Below are 21,025 nucleotides of genomic sequence, written 5' to 3' on the forward strand. Positions count from 1 at the left end.
ACGTATAAGTATCGAAAAAAGATGCACTTCATATGTTTCCAAGTTAAATATGAAATATTGTATAGCAGTTCAGTTCAGCAGGTTATAGCCTTAGGAAGGGCCGTAGGCATTTGTCTCTAGAGCAGAGTTCTGTTCTTCAACATCAGAAAACTCAAGAGCTACAGCTAGTCGAAGAGGAGCCACTGAGCAATCGACGGCATGCTTTTAACCCTTAGAAGGTTGGGCTCCTGGAATCTTGCTCAGTTTGGGGGGAGGGGTCTGTCGATTCTTCTTATGCTTTAGGAGTGATATCTCTGTTATTGTTTAAGGCACGGTTTCAAAATTTGGGATTCATTTTGTAAAATTATTCACACTGAGCATATCCGAAAATTAAAACTATGTAAATTTTAGAACTGCTCATATACGTTTAAATATTGAGGTGACTTATGACTGTAATTGTAGCGTGAGTTCACATATTATTTTTTGGTAGAATAGGCTAATGAAGAACATGCTTTGCAATGTTGTGATTAATTTTTTTTTACATAATTTTACGTACAGCCAATACCCTTCACGCTGTGAAACAGTTAAGAGGGCCAAATTAATTACTTTCATCCAGAGGATGTGCTGAAAAATGCCTTATATCTCTCAATTTATAACCTTTATTCGCTCAAAGTTTCAGCTCAATAGAAGTGACTAAAAGTTAGGAAAAGTCAAGAAATCTCGTAGTCGAAGCTTCAGTGGATTTAGAGATACAACTGTTGATACAAAAAAGTTAAATTGACAGCCCCCCCAACCTTCAAAGGGTTAAGTGTCTTGCCAAAGACACATGCTCTTGAGCGGTGTCGAACCGGTGTCTTTTCGAACGTCGAACCAAGACATTCACCACTCGTCCATTTAAAGGAAGCAATGTTACAAAAAAAATGCTAAAATAGTGTGTTCTGAATTTGCCACGACGTTATTTTGACATAGCCTAAAGAAAGAAAAGATAAGAATAGCTATTTTCCTAAAACTAAAAAATAGTGGGGAAAGATTTGTTTCCCTTTGTGCATTTCGTTATCCAATACGAGTTATGAAAAAGTTATTGCGTAAAGAATGTTGATTGATTGATTAGCATCACGTCATAATTTTTTAATCTGACTGTCAGTCTGGTCATAGCAATAACATGTAACAGGTTGAGTGACAACATGAAAATACCAATTGATATGCCGTATAGACTATTGCAGATTGTTTCAAATGTTGACAATTGTTGCAAGTACACTACAAACTTTCAAAATTCATACTTTCTCAGGTGCTAAGTAACAAGCCGGTTACACTATCTCTTTTCCAAGCATTTAAAATAAGAATATATTCTTATTTGAAGAGGTTTCAATCAAACTGTCAATTAAGAGAACGTTATTTTGACTAAGCCTACATTACCTACCATTAAAATAGTGCTTCCAGCAGAATCTCAATGGTTGCAAGACCGGATGTGATATTGGAATACCACCACCTCATTCAAAAGAAGAGATACATTCAAAAAAAATTTAAAGTATATTTAAGTTAAAATTAGGCTACATCTACATAATAACAAAATGTTTCATGAAGTCATGCTATACAGAGTTAAAAAATGCAAAGAACCATCGGTTTAGCCTGATATATAGAAAATGAATCTATCCGATAATCATGCTCTCTGATGTATTTACAGCGCAATTTGACAGTATTTGAAACTTTGTTTCTTTTAGCCATGACATATTCATTGGCTTTATCAATGCTTGTTTCTATAGTTGGCGCACTAGCTGTGTTAGGTGAGTTTGTTTTAGCATAATTTTAATTTCTGTTGTATCGTTGTTGCATAACAGCATAATATCCAACTCAATGCAACCTTAACGCCTATGTGGGTCGCTAACGACCGGAACACTAATTTGCAAGCATGGAGCTCACATACAATACACCCAACTATCGTCACACTCCTTGCATTCCTCAATCTAATATTTACTTTAGTTTTCTTTAACGTCAATTGTTTTGATTTGTCCAATAACTCCCTAAAGAATAACTAAACTTTTCTCTGGTAAGCATGCTGTTGTAAACATGCTCTCTAGTTCCTATAGTATTCATGATCAACCAGATATTGGTGCATACTCGAATAAAAGAAGCCTGCTGTTATCTTGCTTTGTAACAAAACCATAAGCGGAATCGACATTGTTAAAAACAAATGGTGAAAACTTATAGCGTCAAGAGAATGAGTAGATGATGGTTTTCAACACCTTTTCCAACATGGTTGGGGTTGACGTGTTTGCTCCCAATGCGTTCATTTGTGGCAAGAACTTAATGGCAGGGATAGTGAAGTAACCGTCAAAAAAACAAGATTTTTTCTAAGAAAGCTTGTCAAGAAGTTGGCAGATTTTTTACCCAAAATTTGCACTAAAGCAAGTAGTCTTTGTACAAGTAACCCTCAACAAAATGCCAGAAAACGATAGTCTATGTAGATTGCACAGAAAGTGGAGATGTTTCCCTTAAAATACAAGCAAGTTGTTGCATTGGTGAGATATGTAGCGATCAAAAATGCAAAACGATCTGTTGCAAGTGTCTGAAGAATATCTTTGGAGATCACTTTAACGACATCGTCATACTAGTTTGCTTCTGTGATGGCGTGAAATGAATTCAATTTCCAAGATATTTTCAGTGATGAGTTGATATTTGTTCATTGAAAGTGTAAACATTATTAAAAAAAAAGCAAAAAAATAACAAAGATTGATGTGTTTCACAATGCTATGTACTAAAAAATATTTCTGATGTAATCTGGTGAAATTTTCTAATATTGCATCTTTGGGGTACAACGGACCCCAATAGTAAACAAGGCAAGTTTTTTTCTTCAGTGATCTAAGGGTTTACACTGGTATCCTTTAAAATTGTTTCAAATGGAAAAGCTGAAGTTTCTTTGTTTTAAATTATTCGACTTTTAAGGTAAATGCTGAAAAATTTTTTAAACAACATGGGCAAACTTTGAGAACAATAAAATGACTGAAACGTAAAAAAGGAATGAAGAGGTCTTCACAGCACAGCATCCAAATTTTTGCGATGTTTCTCTGATAGCAATGCTCTTCCAACGATTGACATTCAAGAGGACATAGATTTTTTGGTTTCTCAATGGTAACCTGGCATTAGCCTGGTAAAAAATGAAGAAGAAGGAGAGTGAAAAGACAACACGAGTGTTGTCATGTTTCTTTGCGTATTATAAAAAAATAATAATGATTTTTATAACTTTACCAAAACCAGCTTCTAACCGCTTTTTTAGTGGTGACTTGAAAAACTGTAGCTAAAAAAATGAAAATAGCTCCGGCATAAGCAAAGAGAAACTACTGATTTGTTGATTTGGTTTAGTTAGTTTTGAAGTTTTATCCTCAGAATAATAAAGCTTCTGAAAAGTAATATCTGGAAGTTTTACATCCTTGCATCAGAAGCTTTTAACACTGACCTGTTGTTGTGTCTGAGTAATTTTATCCACCACGTGCCGTTCAATGAGGATCATTTCTGAAAATGAGTTGCTTAAGCGCACACCCAGAGAGCCAAACTGGTGCAGCTTGAGCTTAAGTTTTTTTTGCGCTTAAAGTCGGGTTCTCAACCTATTTAGACACTCTTGCTTTCCTTACCAAAAAATATAAGTTTAAGCAAATGGGTTAAAATGTTTCCCACCAGATTTTCATCTATCATTGTTTTCTACAGTAGAATTCGCCTATATTGACACCTGAAGGGACCGCGGAAAAAGTGTCACCATAACCGAAGTGTCACTATAGCCGAATGCTACTCAACTGTTGCATATGCAAACGGGACTTTGCAACAGGTGTCACTATAGGCGAAGTGTCACTATAGCCAAAGTCACTAGCCTATAGGCGAATTCTACTGTATTACCAAGTCATGGCAACGTAGTAAAAAACTACTTGAGGTTTCTGGCACATACCAGCAATAATGCATCGAAGAAATAAAACAATTAACATTGCTTTCATCAAAAGCTTCTGACCAACGCTTGAGTTGTTACCACTCCACTGAACAGTACGCCCTCAGAAACTATCGAGGAAACTATTACTCCATGGTCAGGCCGGGGACTGTTCCAGTGAGGCATTGCTCAACAGGACAGGCTTGTGTAACAGAAGTGCACTTTAGAAATGGTGAGTTTCAATTAACAATCTTGCAATTGCTTGTTTTGTTTGTGTTAGTTTATGCATTACAATATATACTGCACATACTACGTAGGCAGGCCCGGATTTAGGGGGACAGAAGGAGCAGGTGGCCCGGGCCCCCCAACTTTTGAAGGCCCCCCTACGTGGAAAAAATATTTCAGGCCTTTGAATGTAAAACAACTCCAAAACATCTTCTTTGGGGGATGTTTTGGAGCTTGGTCAAAATGTGAAGCATTTAAGGGTTATCCTGCACTTCGCCTCACATATAGCGATCTGTAGCCATGCACTTCAAAATGGCTTTCATCTGAAAAAATAACTTTGCGCCACTCTTCTTTCCCCATTTTTACATTTATTGGCCCATGCCAGTCGCTTCTGCTTCATAGCAGTTGTAGGCTATAACTACTGCTTCATAACTATATACAACTATATAACTACTTCATAACTACTGCTTCTTTTGAGGTCTTCTGGCTTTCCTTTCTGCTTGAAAAAATCTTCTTCTTACTGTTGATGAGTCAACGTTGACTCCTGCGGATGCCAAATTTTGCAGAAGATCTTTGCTAGTTTTTTTTAGAGTCTTTAACCCTTAGGCGGTTGGGCTCCTGGAGTCTTGCTCAGTTTGAGGGGGGGGGGCTGTCGATTCTTCTTATGCTTTAGGAGTGATATCTCTGTTATTTTTTAAGGCACGGTTTCAAAATTTGGGATTCACTTTGTAAAACTATTCACGCAGAGCATATCCGAAAATTAAAACTATGTAAATTTTAGAACTGCTTATATACGTTGAAATAATGATGTGACTTATGACATTTGAATTATTTGGTATTTTTTGATAGAGTAATGAAAAACATGCATTGCAATGTTGTGATTACATTTTTTTTACATAATCTCAATTTAAATCATTTGATTAATGAGACATGGGCCAAATTAATTACTTTCATCCAGCTGGTGGGAAAATTTTGAACAATAGAATATGAAATGTTTCAGAGGATGTGCTGAGAAATGCCTTATATCTCTCAATTTATAACCTTTATTCGCTCAAAATTTTAGCTCAATAGAAGTGAATAAAAGTTAGGAAAAGTCAAGAAATCTTGTAGTCGCAGCCTCAGTAGTTTTAGAGATACAACTGTTGATACAAAAAAGTTGAATTGACAGCCCCCCCCCCAACCTTCAAAGGGTTAATGCTGTTTCGCAAAATCACTTTGTCATCATGAGCAGTAGTTTTTTGCTTTCTACCACATCGACCTTTTCTTTTGGTAGTGGTGGTGTCACGACCATTTTCGCTCATCTTCAAAAACCGCCCAGCACTTGATTTTGACAAATTTAGTTGGTCTCCTATTTTTTTGATTGACATGTTGGTATGCTGTCGCAAAGCAACAGCCTGAGCTTGTTTTCTTGGAGTGACATCCATGGTTGAGAACCAAGTAGTCTACTGTAAACTTGAGAACCAAGTAGCCTACCGTAAACTTGAGAATCAAGTAGTCTACCGTAAACTTGAGAACCAAGTAGCGTACCGTAAACTTGAGAACCAAGTAGCCTACCGTAAACTTGAGAACCAAGCAGCCTACCGTAAACTTGAGAACCAATAGCGTACCGTAAACTTGAGAACCAAGTAGCCTACCGTAAAAATACTGTGAGAAGTTTCGGGTTTTGTAGCCTACAATGGAAAATACAGCCAGAGTTTTTAAGTTTTCTTTTTAAATTTGAAGAACCAACACAAAAGGATCTTGTGAGAAAATTTCGCCGAGAAACGACTGGATAATTGGAAATTATTGACAAATGGGTTTCCGACGTTTTTTTCGTAAACAGCTGTTCGTAAAACAATTGTTCGTAAACAATTGTTCGTAAACATTGAAAACAATTGTTCGTAAACGGTCTTGAAATACTTTAAAATGACTCTCACCTTTTGTGCCCAAATTTTTTTGTTGGCCTGTGTTATAATTAGGCTAAAAGCGAATAACAGAAATTGTTATATTGCAAAATGTGCAGTAGCTTACATGACTTTAAAATAGCACCATTTCCTCCCTGTCCCTTCATGATGCCTCCCTGCCCCCGCTTCCGCCGCCTCTGAGTAACAACTGAAAATTGTTTACAAACAATTGACCTATACGAACTATTGATGTATACGAAGAAATGATTTCGGAAGAATTGTTTCACGAAGAATTAATTTTACGAACAACTGTTTAATAACAATTGTTTTACAAGCCACTGTTTACGAACAATTCACCTATAACCGACAAACAACCGACATACCACTATGGGTTACATGAAAGGGACTAAAAATATGTGAAAATTTCTCTTTGTCTCATTTAATTTGCACACTACTGTAACTTCTAAGAAGCTCATGAAACTAAGATGCTTTCTGCTTGGGTCATCTCTCGAATAATTTCATTACTAACTTTATCCAAGGTTTCTTACACATCTCTCTAAGCATTCCAATTTCTATTGCTTCTTCAGATATTTTACAAAGGCAGGAAATTTGCATTTTAGACACAAGAACAAACCTAATGCTAAGTCTTAGTCCTGATAGCCCAGTAGGCCTTGTGATGAGAGCCTTGGAACGGCAATCGAAAGGTCGCCGGTTCGACACCGCTCAAGAGCATGTGGCTGTGTCTTTGGTAGGACACTAAAAGGCATGCCTGAAGGTGGACACGAAGATTGGCTTCCTTGGCTTCCCGTCCACTTAATCTAAATCTTCAACAACCGGGTGTAAGCCTGGATACGACAAAAGTAGGCCTAAAGGTTTCTTCAACTGTTCAATATATATTCAGGATGCACTGTTAGGGTTTTGGGTTCAAGTTATTGTGGTGCTCTTCATACATAAGCATTAGATTTTGTGTAACGGTTGGGTGTAAGGTAACGAGTTACTGTAGCTTTATAAGGAGCAGTGAAATGGCTACTGCACGTGCATGCAGTTGGACTGTAGGCTACACTAGGTAGGCTACTCCGGGTAATTTCTAAGCCTAGTCAAACAGTACTAACATTTATTTCCTGTCAATATTTCCTGTCAATAATAATAAGTGCAACGACAATGATTATTTTCTTTTTCTGTTGCTTATTCAACTGAGTACAAATATGTATGGCAACCCAGTAAAACTTACGAAACACGATTTCGTTTGTAAACCCATAACTGCTACAGTTGTATCATAATCAGTATCAATACATCAACAAATTTATTTTTTTGAGATTGTTGCAAAAAGTAAATAGAAATACTTCAACGTATGTAATTTCAGTAATACCAGTAACTTTAACCTTAATTAACGCGTTAACCGAAGAAAATGAGAAAAAAGCAAGATAAGCAAAATCATTGCTTTATCAGCTATAATAGGTTAACAATTAAATTAACACTAAAATGCCAATTCTTTCTTTTTTCTTTTTAAAATGTCCAACAATTGTCATGTTGGTGTGAAGTAAAAACAAATTTTAAATGTGCTATTCCTTTTTTTGCAACTTGTACTTAGTATAGTGAAATGGAAATCGAATAGTTTGAATTGGAATTCCATTCACGTGTTGGTGCGTCAGGTTTTACAGTAAAATCAGATTTTGCATGCTAACTCTACAAATTTCTGGCCTGAGTCCTTAATGGATAAGTTCTCCGATATGCAACAACCTAGATTAGAAAGTTGGATAAGCACTCAGGTTTTATGCATTTTGCGTCGAATTATTGAAGCACAAATATGGCGTTTGACCTTTCAATATGTCAATTCAAATGCTTTTTCATTCTCATTAGCAGTAAGCTGCTTAAATATGACAATTTTTGTAAAGCTTGCTCTGTAGTTACGGTGTCCGACAAATTGTTCGTAAGCAATTGTTCGTAAAGCAATTGTTCGTAAGTAATTGTTCGTAAAACAATTGTTCGTAAAATTAATTCTTCGTAAAACAATTCTTCCTAAAGCATTTTTTAGTGCATGCAGTTAAATTTGATGTATACGAAGAAATGCTTTACGAAGAATTGTTTTACGGATTTTCTTTTACGAAAAACAGTTTACGAACAATTGCTTGCGAACAATTGCTTTACGAACAATTGCTTACGAACAATTTGCCTATAATCGTAGTTACATAAAGAACGTTTACAGCATATTGAAAAACAAGTACACTACAAAGGAGCCTTAGATTTCAACTCAAAATAAATACAAATGAACCACCTTGATCTTTGATTACACATTTGTGTTGAAATCAGCTGAATCTAAACACTCCACCACTATGGGTTGCTTTGAACTTATTTTTTGTTGTGTTTAGACAACGCATATAAAAGTTTGTTTTGTTTTGAGAAATGCGAGCTCCACATACAATCGATGTCGTAGCGACATTTAGCCACAGGAATGAAGGAGCATTTGCATTGATCTAATTAGTTACACTTTAAATTGTCAATCCTGCTTAAACATTAAATCGCTTATGGTCTATTTTGGTTTGAGATGATATTCGTATGCTTTTCCGAAATAGCAACCAACATAAATTATTAGCAACCATAATTATTAGCATGAACAGCAACCAACAATCAACATAAACCAACATAAAACTTTTGCTTTGAATCTGATTATCTTCTGGATTTCAAACTAAATCACCGTGTTTAGAATTGCTTTGGCATTTTAATTTTTTGTTTAACCTATTCTATAGCATTTTTTTTTATATCAGACAGCTACATGATAAATCATCAAAAATTCTCTCACAATTTTGCAACCCGATGAATACTGAATTGTTGCTTAGTGTTTTGTAATTGTTGGGTATGTTTATGATGTTATTGAATCAATTTTTTGAGGTGATATCATTTCAGGTGAGCTAGCCTACATCAGAAGAGCTTGTTCGCCCCGTCACAAAATCCGTTTCCACCCTTCAGAAGAACATGTTGCAAATGGTGGCTGTCAATCACATCATTATCCAAACGACGTCAGGGGATCTACCAGATGTATATATTATTGTTCAAACAACACTTGCAACAATCAATATCCTGGTCAGCATAAACCTAAATTTATTTGCATTTTACCAAATCGATTCTCAAAGGAAGACATAAATTAATCAATCAAAATGCTGTGGCTAAAAAAATATATGAAGTAAAGGAGAACTGGCCATTCCACTAGTGATTATGCAATATAACATGTTCAGTCGGAAACTTGAACAATCTCTGCTTGCTTTTTGGAATTTTGTGTTTACGTTATCTTGAATATGTTTTTTGGTGCGTTTCTTGAAGCGCGGAATGTTTTAACGTTTTAATTTTCATTTTTTCTCTTGTATTTTAAATGGCAAAATCGTCATTTCCGTAGGGTGGCAATTGGCTAGTAGACCGTATGGTCGTCTCGTTGTCTCCCTGTCGGTATGGGAACTTGTGTAACTTTTGCATTGTGTATATTACTTGCATATTTCAAACATATAGTAGGCCTATGTTCCTGTTACTGAAAAATAAACCATTGATTGATTGATTAAAATTAACTGGCCATTTCACTCTTGAACCTCATTCTCGTTAATTCAGAAGGTCTAGTGCAGAGGTTCTCAACCTTTTTGCACCGTGGCCCCCTTTGAAATTTTGAAAAATCAATGACCCTCCTATTTTTTTCAACGTTTTGAAAAAATTAAGAAACGTTATAACAACCAAGAATTAAAGACTATTTCATAAAGATTTGGGGCAAAATGTACCAGTATTTTTATTAATTTTAAGTTATTTCTTTTGTTATATAATGTTGGAGTGGACTTAGAGATGATAACTTTAAAAAAATATCATTTTTTGCCATTCCCCCTTGAAAAAAACTGATGGCTCACTAGGAAGCCATGGCCCCCAGGTAGGGAACCCCTGGTCTAGTATAATGATAATATTAAGTTTTCTTTCCCGAAAGCTTAGTAACTGGTTATTAACTAGGTAAGCTTAGTACCTTTACTTCCTTTTTTTCCATCTCTCACTACTCTGCCACACAGTCCACAAATGTAACTTATAAGCATAAAATATATAACATGTATTGTACAATTGTACAAGCAAAATTGTTTGTAATTTATTTACAGACTCCTTTAGAAAATGCTTACAGGAATGCTCGGGAAATTGCGATTTCTTTACCGGACAATGCCACAACAGTAAGTGATTACCTTGCAGCAGACATGTGCAACCAGCAGTCCGCGTGGTACTGAGAATAATACTGAAATTGTATTTTGTATACGCCTGCTGACTATCACAAACTATATCTTATTGCTTCCAGCATTGACCCAAAAATAATCGGATTGAAGGAGGAAAGCAATGACTCGAAAAACTTTGTAAATTACACCTAATCTTCACATCAAGAGTAAATTTTCGCGCGCTATTGATATTGCGCTGAAGCTTTGTGATACAATAATGCTGCTTTGCAATTTCACAATGCAAGTTTAGCGTTTAGATGCGTGTGGAACAGTGTTGCCAACCTTGTGGTTTTTCCGTAAACTTGGGCTTGTATTTTTTTTAGTTGGCATTTTTTTTAGATTTGCAGGTTGCTTGTTTTATTTTTCAACTAGCTTTTTTAGTTTTTGAGCTTGATTTCGAAACTGAGATTGAGAATGTCTTGCTGTTGTCAATATTCCGCCATTTTCTTTTTTTTTCTTGTTTTCATAATAGGCTAATGGTTTCGTGGAAACAGTGAGTATAGAGAGTAGGCTAAGTGAGCTCACTAAATTCACGGTGTAAACACGTCGCAGTATTGCTGACCAATTCTATACCAAAAGGGTCTCGTTTTCGCCTCTGTTGCTGGTAGATCTGAGATCGATTTCAGGTCTGAGTTCGACTCTCGGGGTGTGCGTTTGAGCAACGCATTCCAGGACTGCTCTCCATTCAGCGGCACCTAGTGAATGGCATAATTCTCCGCATAATTCTTCGGCAACAACACTTCAACAATCGGAAACTTCACTCTGTCAATCTTGTTAACCGGTGCTGTGTCAAAAGCCTCTACAAATATGCAAAACTACCAGGAATAATCTACCAAGCCTTTGTCAGTCCGAGGATAAAGATTCAAAACCAACCAACCAGGTCGGGTCAAACCGAAGACTTTAAAAACAGTATCGATTGTGTTTTTCATGTATAACGAAGTGAGAAAAAGTCAGGTAATACTGTCATGATATATCTTAAATCTGATATACAATTAAAAATACAGTAAGTTCTGTCGCTAAAAGACCTTAGCTGTTGTAGAGCGACAATAAATAAAACCATAACATTTTTATTATTACAGTATTGCTATTGCAGTGCAGAAAGCATGACAACCACCGTTTTAGGAAAGTTTTCTGGTCTTTGAGAACAAAAATTATGGCAAAGCAAGGTGTACATAAAACCTTTTCCGAAGGCGAAGAACTACAGCTTGTTCATTTGTGTGGACGTAGAAGTCGCAATAGATTACTTTACAACCGTTCATACACGTAAAAATGACGTTGGTAAAATCTGCTTTTCAGTGATTATTTTTGCATTTGCAAAAATTACCAATTTCTTTTGAGCTGCGTATTTTAGGTTAGTTTTCTCTGATCTACTTGCTAGTTTTTATGCAAATGCCTATAGCCTTTCATAAGAAAATTACTCTAAATTTTCCTTTAAAGTTGATGCGGCCGGCGTTATCACTCGAAGTTTCGCATTTGGCTCGCTAGTGTAAATAGTTGCACATGACTGACTTACAGTAACCTAATTCTATTGCATATCTCCAATTCCATAATAATCAACAAATTCCTAATCTGCGAAGATACTTTTCGATTTCCTTTCTCATTTGATGGTTGAAAGAAAGTTGAGGAAACACAAACAAGAATACGGTAACACCATCACCGGTTTCTTGTACCGGTCACACTTGCAAGCACCATGGCTACCTAGAGATACGGCCTGGTTTGTCATAATCTGCAAAATTTTCAGATTTTGCCATCTTTTGGTAAATGTCTGAACGAAGTTTCACAGCTTCAGGTGGCTATACAGATACCAATGGGGATTAGCCTTTCTTTCTTTCTTTCTTTTTACTTCAGTGGCGTCTTAAACCATATCATCTATTACTGCACAATTCCCCATTTACCAAACTAAACAGAAGATGTGCGTGTATGAGATAATACAGACAAGAACTTCCTTCTCTCTCTTACCTTCTCTTTGTAGCCAAGAAAAACATCAGTAGTCACGTGATAAATTCTCGATTTAAGAGATTTTAATATCTCAAATTATAACAGTACTTTATGCAAAATTGTTGTCTAAATTTTAAACAAAATTGCTGTAACTTCCATTTCTAACAACCGTATAATAATTGACACGCTAGCATGCAAAATTTAAACCGCTTTTTTGAATTTTGTCAAAGTCTTCGTCATTTAAGCATAAAGTTGTTGGCAATTACTTTTGCATACTGTCTGTCTTTTTTTCTTGGACTGCTACTGTAGTCAGCGTATTATTTTTTATTGCATATTATACACAGGTGGCCAACGATGTGTGCAATGCCATAGTAAAGAAAACGAAAATTGTGAAAGCAAAACGGAAGCAACATTGTGTCCTCGCTACGCAAGCCATTGCTTCATCCATGAATTTGCGCGTTTCGGTCACGGTAAAAGTACCCTTGTAAAGGTGTTATACTAAGTTTACTGATTTTGTTTTATATATACATTGTACAGTATACATTGTTCTACAAAAAAACTAAATTGGCAAAGTCATGCGCTGCCTGAGGTTTCATGCTAGGTGGCCTAACAATCATCAAGCGCACCAATAAAAAGTAAGCAGGAAAAAGTAAAAATGCAACTAACTGATGGAAAGCAATCAAGTAAAAGAAGCCTTTTTCATGCAATTGCGCAACTGCATGTAATTTCGCTTCCAAGAAGCTGTTTTCATGAGTAAACAGAGTCCAAAGATGAACAATCGTGCCAAAAGGGAAGAGTTACATCAATTAATCTATATTAATCAACTGATTCGACAAAGTTTACAATGACATCGCCTGACAACACATAAACTCAACAGACAACAATCCAGACAGCAGCCTCAAGCCGAATTAAAGAACCGCATAAGAGAACAACATACTAACTCCAACATCATTTGTCATAGCACATGACTAGGGAATTGTGATCTGAAAGCTAGTTCAAACCGCTATTATCACAGCGAACTCGCAGGATCAGGCTAAAACAAGTCGTTAGTATTTTATTAAATCTATTAGTGTTTAGTGAAATCTATTTCTGTGCCTGCACTTGTAACAGATATGGAGAATAGACGTGGTTCCCAATAAACTGTTAAATTGAGGCAGCGGAAGGAAGTTGATGGATATCTTCTGCTGACTAACTAAATTGCATGGAGATTCCTAGCTGATTGACCATTATGGAATGCGAGTGGCCTTTCTGATTAAACTGGAACAGTGGTTGAGATCAAAAATCCATTTTGTATTGTTTCAAAGTGTGACTTTAGTATCTTAGTATCTTGACTTTAGTATCTGACTTTAGTATCTTGACTTTTGTTTCTTAGTGTGACTTTTAAAGTATATTGTTAGTAGCCTATATAGTTAGACTTTCGTGACTTTAGTATAACCTTAACTTTACAAACACAAAAACATAAATTAAAACAGTTACACTACAGTGTAGACATCATAGTTTCACACATTATGGTATACCAAATTTTACATGAGATGCACAGCTGGTTAACCAATTAGACCAGATGTAAATAAAAATGAAAATCATATTTATCGGTTGTTGACAACCCTCTTTTCCAGAATTCATGTAGCCTACAAGGTAGAATGACTATAAGCATTATATCTCGACTAAATAGAAACATTTATAATATAATTAACAAATATTCCAGAAAAATCTAACTAACATCTAATAGCCTACGTCACGCTGTTAATAGGCAAAAATTCGTGTATGTTGATGTGATATAGCTGGAGTCAAACTTTTCCCCAGGCAAATTTCTTAATGCAGAAGAGCCTGCGGGCGAACAATATCTGATAACTTTTCGTATAACAAATCATTATGCAGGTTTAAGTATTTTGTTATAGGCCTATATCACCGGATGTAATAAGTTAAAATATAAATCATCTGCTTTTCCAATATAAATTGAAGCATCTATAAATTTTGTAAAACACAGGCTGCTGACGTCTTGATTCCAATACCCAGGTTAAATTTGGTTCGAGCTTAGTGTTGGACAAGCAGAAACATATTGAGCCGAACAAACTTAGCTGCTGTTTCTTTGTAAACGTTCGTATTTCTGGATTTTTTATATCCAGCTGCTGGTAAAAAAACACAAGGCAAATACGTTGCATTGTTGCTGTCGACTTCAGCGTTGCAGTGAAGCCGAGTTTGATGCAAGTGAGCTGGAGTCTCATCAAGGTTGACGTAAAAAGAGGTAAACAGCAATAAATCCTTTTCAATAGCAGCAAAGTCCCGAAAGCGGTCGTTGAGTTCGCTAGCAAGGAAATGAATAAATACTCGCACATCACTCATTAATCATTATTATACTCTTCTTGACAACAATAGTTGATGTCACAATTAGGCTATGACGCATTGATGCTTTATCTTTTTTCGCCAGCTTTTCTCTTGTCTGAGAAAATGCTATCTTAATTAATTTTCTTAAAAATGCAAGCTTAATTGCTATGATTTCTGTTTGTCTGTGTGGAGAAAATAACACATTTTGAAACAACAAGCGCGGCCATACAAAAAACGTATCGCGTGCCGGACTTTGGACACCCTTGTAATAAATGCATGCGTTGTTTCACAGATCTGAATGTGGAGTGGAAAGGTGTCATCAAAGGCTGCGCTTCAATTAAGCGCTCACAGATTCCATCTCAAAGATGCCACTTTGATATTAAAGACGACAGCGGGCAGCCTAAAAGCGTTTATTTTTGTACGGAATTCTGCATTAAAAATGGCTGCAACAAAGGTGGCTTTGTCATTTGACTTTACAACACTACAGTAGGGGTGGATGGGCTTTTTTTTCAAATCCAACTTTAGCCCTAATTTCAGAATACAACAGGACATTTTAAGACCTGTCATTTTTTTAATTTCTATCCAAACCCCCTACCCTAAAAATTACTTTTCGCGTTTTATTTGCTAACAGTGTATGGACGTCACTGTTTTTTTTATGGCATTTAAAGTTCAAATATTATTTGCTACTGTACTCATCATCATTAAGTTCTTTTCTCTCGTCTAGGGTTGTAGGCAATGAAGCACCAAGTTTTTATTTTTGACGCTCATCGTATTCTATAGAGAAAATACTTATAATATTTGAACTTTAAATGCCTCAAACAAAAAGTGACGTCAATGCATTGGGCTACAAAGCAATTTTAAGGGAAAAGAAATTTTAGAGTAGCGGGATTTATGAACGAAAATTTCAATTTTTTTTTATAGAGGTCTTAAAATGTATTATTGTATACTGAAGTCAGGGTTAAAATTAACCCTTTTCCCCATCTGCAGTCAATCAACTTTACAACTAAACAACATTCTATGCAAATACCTGTACTTAGGGTTTCTTGTTTGTGTGCCATGCCTGTTTCAAGCTTAGACGTTCATGCACAGCTCTTTCTATTTGAGAATATTAAAAGTTGGTGTTTTCCACGAGCTAGTTTTCCTTTTGATCTTTTCAAAAAAAGTAGTGTGTTCTAACTTTTCTTTATTCGATGACGTGGCCAAAAAAAGCTGTCAGTCATTTTATGATGTTCTTCAAGAGAGTTCTGGTTTGATTGGTTGTACTTAGTCCATTTCCATTTACGTTAGGGTACTGCAACTGCGAAATAAAATATAGCAGACTTTTCAGAATGGCTGCTTTCATGATCACAACGTAGTAGCCTACTGACAATTCACAAAGAATAAAAAGCTATTGAAATATATGTCGGTTGCATTGCCGAGTGGTGAGAGTCATGGAATGACGTTCGAAAGGGCGCCGGTTTCGACACCGCTCATGAGCATGCGGCCGTGTCTTTGGCAGAACACTTAAAGGTATGCCTGAAGGTGGACACGAAGATTGGCTTCCTTGCCTTCCCGTCCACTTAATCTAAATCTTCAACCAACCGCCTGGATACGACAAAAATTAAAATATTTCATTTTTACGTTATATGTCTTTCTTGCTTATATTTTAGTGGTTGCTAAACGTCCTATAAAACAACCGTTTCTTGTTTCAGCCATACGAAAGGTCACCAAAAATGCATTACAGTGTGTCGTGTGTTCGGAGTTTGTTTCAACAGATAATTGCGAGAAAAAGAGCCAGACAACTGTTTGTCCGAGCAAATCTACTCATTGCAAATCGACTGTAACATATTATGTTTCACAGGATCAAGGTATACTGCACATGGGCGTAGAAAAAGTTTTTTTTTATTGTTGCCACACAGTCCGAGTATGCTATTACGAACTAAATAGCCTACAGATAATAGATTTTAAGATAATTGTATGCCTAATAGATCAACTAAAATGGTGGAAACCTTATTTTGAAAAAGATGACAGAAAAACGAACAATTTTCTAGATGAAACGTTCTTTTCAGTATCTCAACACAAGATAGCCAGCATAAAACGAGAATGTTCTTCTGAGCGTGTAAAACCGTCATGTACCACGAAGACTCTTGATGAGGCTGGATTGAACGTTGTGACTTGTGTAGAGACATGCGCCACATCTGGATGCAATACTGGATGGCGTGAGTTGTGCTATCCTGTAGGTTATTTAATTGTTTGATCACTTTTTCTAATTTGGTTAAATTTTACTGTTTTTTTTTACAATTTTTGACACGGATATTTATCTTTCACAAAATACGATCTGTCTGTTTCTCAAGCGCTAAACAATGGACCATTTTCATGTGTCCTCTCAGCTTACCACCCAGTCTAAAAGTAAGAACTTTCAAAATTCAGTTACATCGCAAACTATTGCTTCAAGAAACTCTCAAAAAGGCCTTTGAGAGGATTGTGTCAGCATACGTTGTGACACCTTGTTCAATTTTTGAGTTTTTCTGTATAGCTTGCAGTTTTCTGTATAGATTCACATACAAGACACTCTGAAAGACCTTCTATCTTGTAAAAGCTTCCAAAATGTTCGGAATAGTGATCAGCTACATCACCAACTTGTGTCCGAAGAAGTATTCTTTTGCACTCGTTTTTTTCCACTAGTTGGAGCTCAATACAGTGCACGAGTGTTCCAATACCTAGGATACACTAGATCTTCAAACTCTAAGATTGACAAAAAAAAATAGAGTGCAGACTGACCAAAGCGAACTTAACATTTTTAAGAGCTCACAAACCAATTTACAACAACCACCATGTGCAAAAACAAAGATCATGGTATTATTATGGTGCAGTTGTTTTAATAACTATTCTTGAAAAATTGTACGATTTTTGGAACGATTTCACCAGCGTGGTCTTAGAAGATTCGTTTTGAACATATCCACTGGGGACAGCATGTCCTACTGAAGTTTTTAACAAGGATCTAGTTCTTGCTTCTAAAAATAATTACTTTGGGTCAGCCATGTCTCCAGAAAGGACATTGGACAATCATGCACTCTATAACTTTCTTTTATTCTATTACTTAAACTTCTTGAGTTGTACAATATTAATTCAGCTCTGAGAGTATTCCTCAAGCAACACTAACTGTAAATTGCTGTCAAGGTTAAACGACGCAACATCTGCTCTAGTACAGTGATCAGAAAGCAAATGCTTTGCACGACTTTGCCGAGTTCAACGATAGAGCAAGAGCTTGCTAGATGCTCTGATAGATTGAATCTTTATCCTTGGACTGAGAAAGCTTCTTTGATAGCTCAATCCTGGCAGTTTTGCATACTTGCACTATAAATGCTATTTAACCCCTGACGCAAACCCGGTTATCGAGATTGACAGAGTAAAGTTTTTCGATAGTTGTTAAATGTTGTTGCAGGGAAATTGTTTTACTTACTAGGTGCCGCTGAATAGAAATCAGTCCTGAAATGCATTGCTCAACCAGAAAGCCGAACCAGCACCCCTTGATCTTGAGTCACACGCGTAATCACTGAGCTAATGGGGTGGATGGTAAAGCTAGGATATGATGAACAAATGTATAATCCTGCCTGATGTATTTCGTGACACCTTCCAGTTCAATGTTAGCCCATGTTTTAATTAGTCACTTCCTTTACTTCACATTTGATTAAAAAACAACAATCTGCTGTCAAGATTGAAATATTCCGGTATTTGCTTTTTTAATGTAGATATAATTTTGCAGTTTTTGACTGACTTGTTGTTTTATTAGTTTATTTGTTTTATTCAATACTGCTTTGTTTTGAAATTAGGCTATAGCTGTTTCATGTTTCACTCATATGATCATATCAGTTTGTACAAAGCTTTATGTCGGGTATTTAGGCTATCTAGTGAATTATTAATACCACTTATGTGCCCGCAACAAAAGCAAGTGAAAACTGTGCTTCAATTTGTTTCAATAGTTCACACGCAGTTTGATAAAATTTTCTGTGAAAAGCATTTTAATTTATTAGTTTATTATTATTATTTATATTTATTATTTTATATTTTATTATTTATTACTATTGATTATTATTTAATTTATTATATTTGTTAGTTTTATTATTATGATTATTATTTATTGGCATCAGTCAATAATGTCTAATGATTATATTTGAATAAAAAAAAATACACAATAAAATACAAAAACAGTTGTAGCCTACACAAACAGTTGCGGCATGAACGTAACCAGAAAACATTTAGCACAATCAAAAATCGATACAATGCATTATTTTCTAATGTTCAAATGTTTTGACGTATCTTCACTCTTGATAAACGTATACGCTAATATTCCGATGGTATTTTTGGATAATGATCTGATGGTATTTTTGGTGCCAACAGCTGGTAGACCAAAATGTTCGCGTTGCATGAGTAGTACAGCGACTGGAAGCGAACGTTGCAGAGTCAGTCCACCACCGCCTTCACAATGCCAGTCGCCCCTCCACGATTATTGCTTCACAAAAGTCATGAACATTGGTATACGCTGATTGTTAGATTATGTATAAGTTGTATTTTAACTGTCAAGTGTATTCATATGTAGGCTATTAGGCTACTTGCTTTTTTAGTGTAATCTTCTTAGCAGTTTTACTATAGGCTACATTATGCTTTGATTTATCGTACAATTTTGTTTCTTTTCGTAGCATTCAATAAGTTTCTATCTAGCTCTCTTGGCTCCAATTTCAAATATTTCATTAACGTTGTATAGTATAGCAGGCATTAGAGCTTTAGCTGACATGAATAACGGCATTATTGCAATTCATGTCAAGTAGCCTACATAGGATAGGAAATGTTTGAGAAAATATTTCTGCACAGTGTAATCTGTTGATAAGTGGATATTTTTGAGTAATTAACGATCAAACTGCTGTATAGTAAATGTAAATATTGCGAGTGTTTAAACACTATTGTGTTATGCATAATAGCAACCTATCCATTGTCACCTTTCGTCATCAGTTTATTGAAAAATTTGTTTAATATATTTGACAAAACATCGTTTTTTTATTTTCACGATCGCTTCACAAAACAACGTTATTTCACGTTTTTCAGAGAAAGAAAATTCATGTTCTTAAAACAAACATCTTGAAAACGATACTGTCATCATCTTCAGTGCTATAAAGTGTTTGCTGAATTTGAGTTTAGTTTCTACATTTTTGGCTCTTTATTTTTTGACCAGACTAACCAGACGTTCCAACCACTTTGCTTTTAAATTTTTAAAATTATTTTGAATTATTTGAAACGTTACATTCAAAACCCAGTGTTGTTAGTTTTTCTGTACATTTTATTTTAGAAAGAACCAATATTCAATGAATCAAGAAAAAAATATTCGCATTCTTTCAAGGGCACCAAGGTTATCATTTCCCATAGCTATGTTTTCGAAATATTTTGAAGTAAATATTTCTCCATTCTTTTACTCTCTTTGTTTTAATCCCTAGAAAATGTTCCTGGATTCTCCGCCACTGTGTCGCGAGGCTGCAGCATTTCTGACATTGGAACGTCGTGTACTGATGAGAGGTTTGGTGACACAACAATCCGCAATTGTCAAACGTCATGTCATTCCAGTGGTTGCAATCAAGGTAAGCAAACTAAAGATTTATACAGCTCCGAACAGGAAATACAACCGTATATAGTAGATGCCTTTTTTTAAAGTTGTTTTCGATAGAATGTTGAATTTCATTTTGCACGTTTAGTTGACTTACAGCAACATGGTTCAGTTGTTGTTAAAAATTGTTGCAAAATGTTATTATCTTTCAATTGATTAAACAGTAGCCGTTGCCTTTTTCAGGTCTGTTACCTCACACTGCTGCATGAAATCGACTCTCCTGCATGGACAAATTAGCAATTGCATTTGTAGTCAATTAGTATTGAGTAATAAAAACGATTTGTTTATGTGTTGCATTATGACGAATGACAATAAGAAAACCTCTATGTTTTGATTTTTGTCGTTTTTAAAGGGATACTAAAGGAAAAACCTGACTTGGCGATTTTCCACGTTCTTTCTGTTTAACATGCTACCATAAAACGATTTTCACTAAAATTTCCCTTGTGTAGGCTTCTTCCACACACAAGCAACCAGTGCCGGTCTTAGGGTATTTCGGGCCCTGGGTGGAATATGCTTTGCAGGCCCCAATGACAATGATCCAATTCAGTAGAGTAGTTGGGTATTTTGAAAGGGAAGGGGGTGGTTTGACGGTCGGCGAGCAAAGCCTAACGGCGTGATCGCTGATGGCGACACCCAGCGGCGGGGAGTCTGGGGGCTTTCCCCCAGAAAATTTTAAAACATTACTTTGAATTTGGGGCATTCTGAGAGCATGTTCAAAAAAAATTAGGTGTAAATACTACTGTAAAATGGTGCCGTCCGGTGGCATAGCAAAAGGATATAAGATCATGCATTATTTGGCATTTTTCGGAAATTAAGCTATGTCTCTATGTTGAGTCTGGATGCAACCTATTTTGTCCCCCGATTTCATACCTTAAAATCGGAGTAACAAAATCAAAGT

The 21,025-nt window shown here is 35.9% G+C and overlaps 1 protein-coding gene across 3 annotated transcripts; it reads left to right on the plus strand.

Moving 5' to 3' along the window:
• The first annotated feature begins 1,712 nt into the window (after positions 1 to 1,712).
• On the plus strand, positions 1,713 to 20,668 carry LOC145781440 (uncharacterized). Of its 3 annotated transcripts, XM_082593223.1 has the most exons (11): positions 1,713 to 1,763; positions 3,969 to 4,124; positions 8,905 to 9,081; positions 10,122 to 10,190; positions 12,512 to 12,637; positions 14,785 to 14,946; positions 16,184 to 16,339; positions 16,541 to 16,690; positions 18,873 to 19,007; positions 19,961 to 20,101; positions 20,311 to 20,668. In XM_082593223.1, exons 1-11 carry the CDS (start codon positions 1,727 to 1,729, stop codon positions 20,334 to 20,336), a joined length of 1,335 nt encoding a protein of 444 aa, XP_082449349.1. In that variant the 5' UTR covers positions 1,713 to 1,726; the 3' UTR covers positions 20,337 to 20,668. The 3 variants fall into 3 exon arrangements, 2 of the variants coding, with proteins under 2 accessions (XP_082449349.1, XP_082449355.1); XR_014290753.1 differs by lacking the exon at positions 20,311 to 20,668 and having other exon boundaries at positions 16,541 to 16,707; positions 19,961 to 20,063; XM_082593229.1 differs by lacking the exon at positions 18,873 to 19,007 and having other exon boundaries at positions 16,541 to 16,707.
• Positions 20,669 to 21,025: the final 357 nt, after the last annotated feature.

This window comes from Aplidium turbinatum, chromosome 1 (genome assembly GCF_918807975.1).
Source record: "Aplidium turbinatum chromosome 1, kaAplTurb1.1, whole genome shotgun sequence".
In the NCBI taxonomy this organism is placed as follows: Eukaryota; Metazoa; Chordata; class Ascidiacea; order Aplousobranchia; family Polyclinidae; genus Aplidium; species Aplidium turbinatum.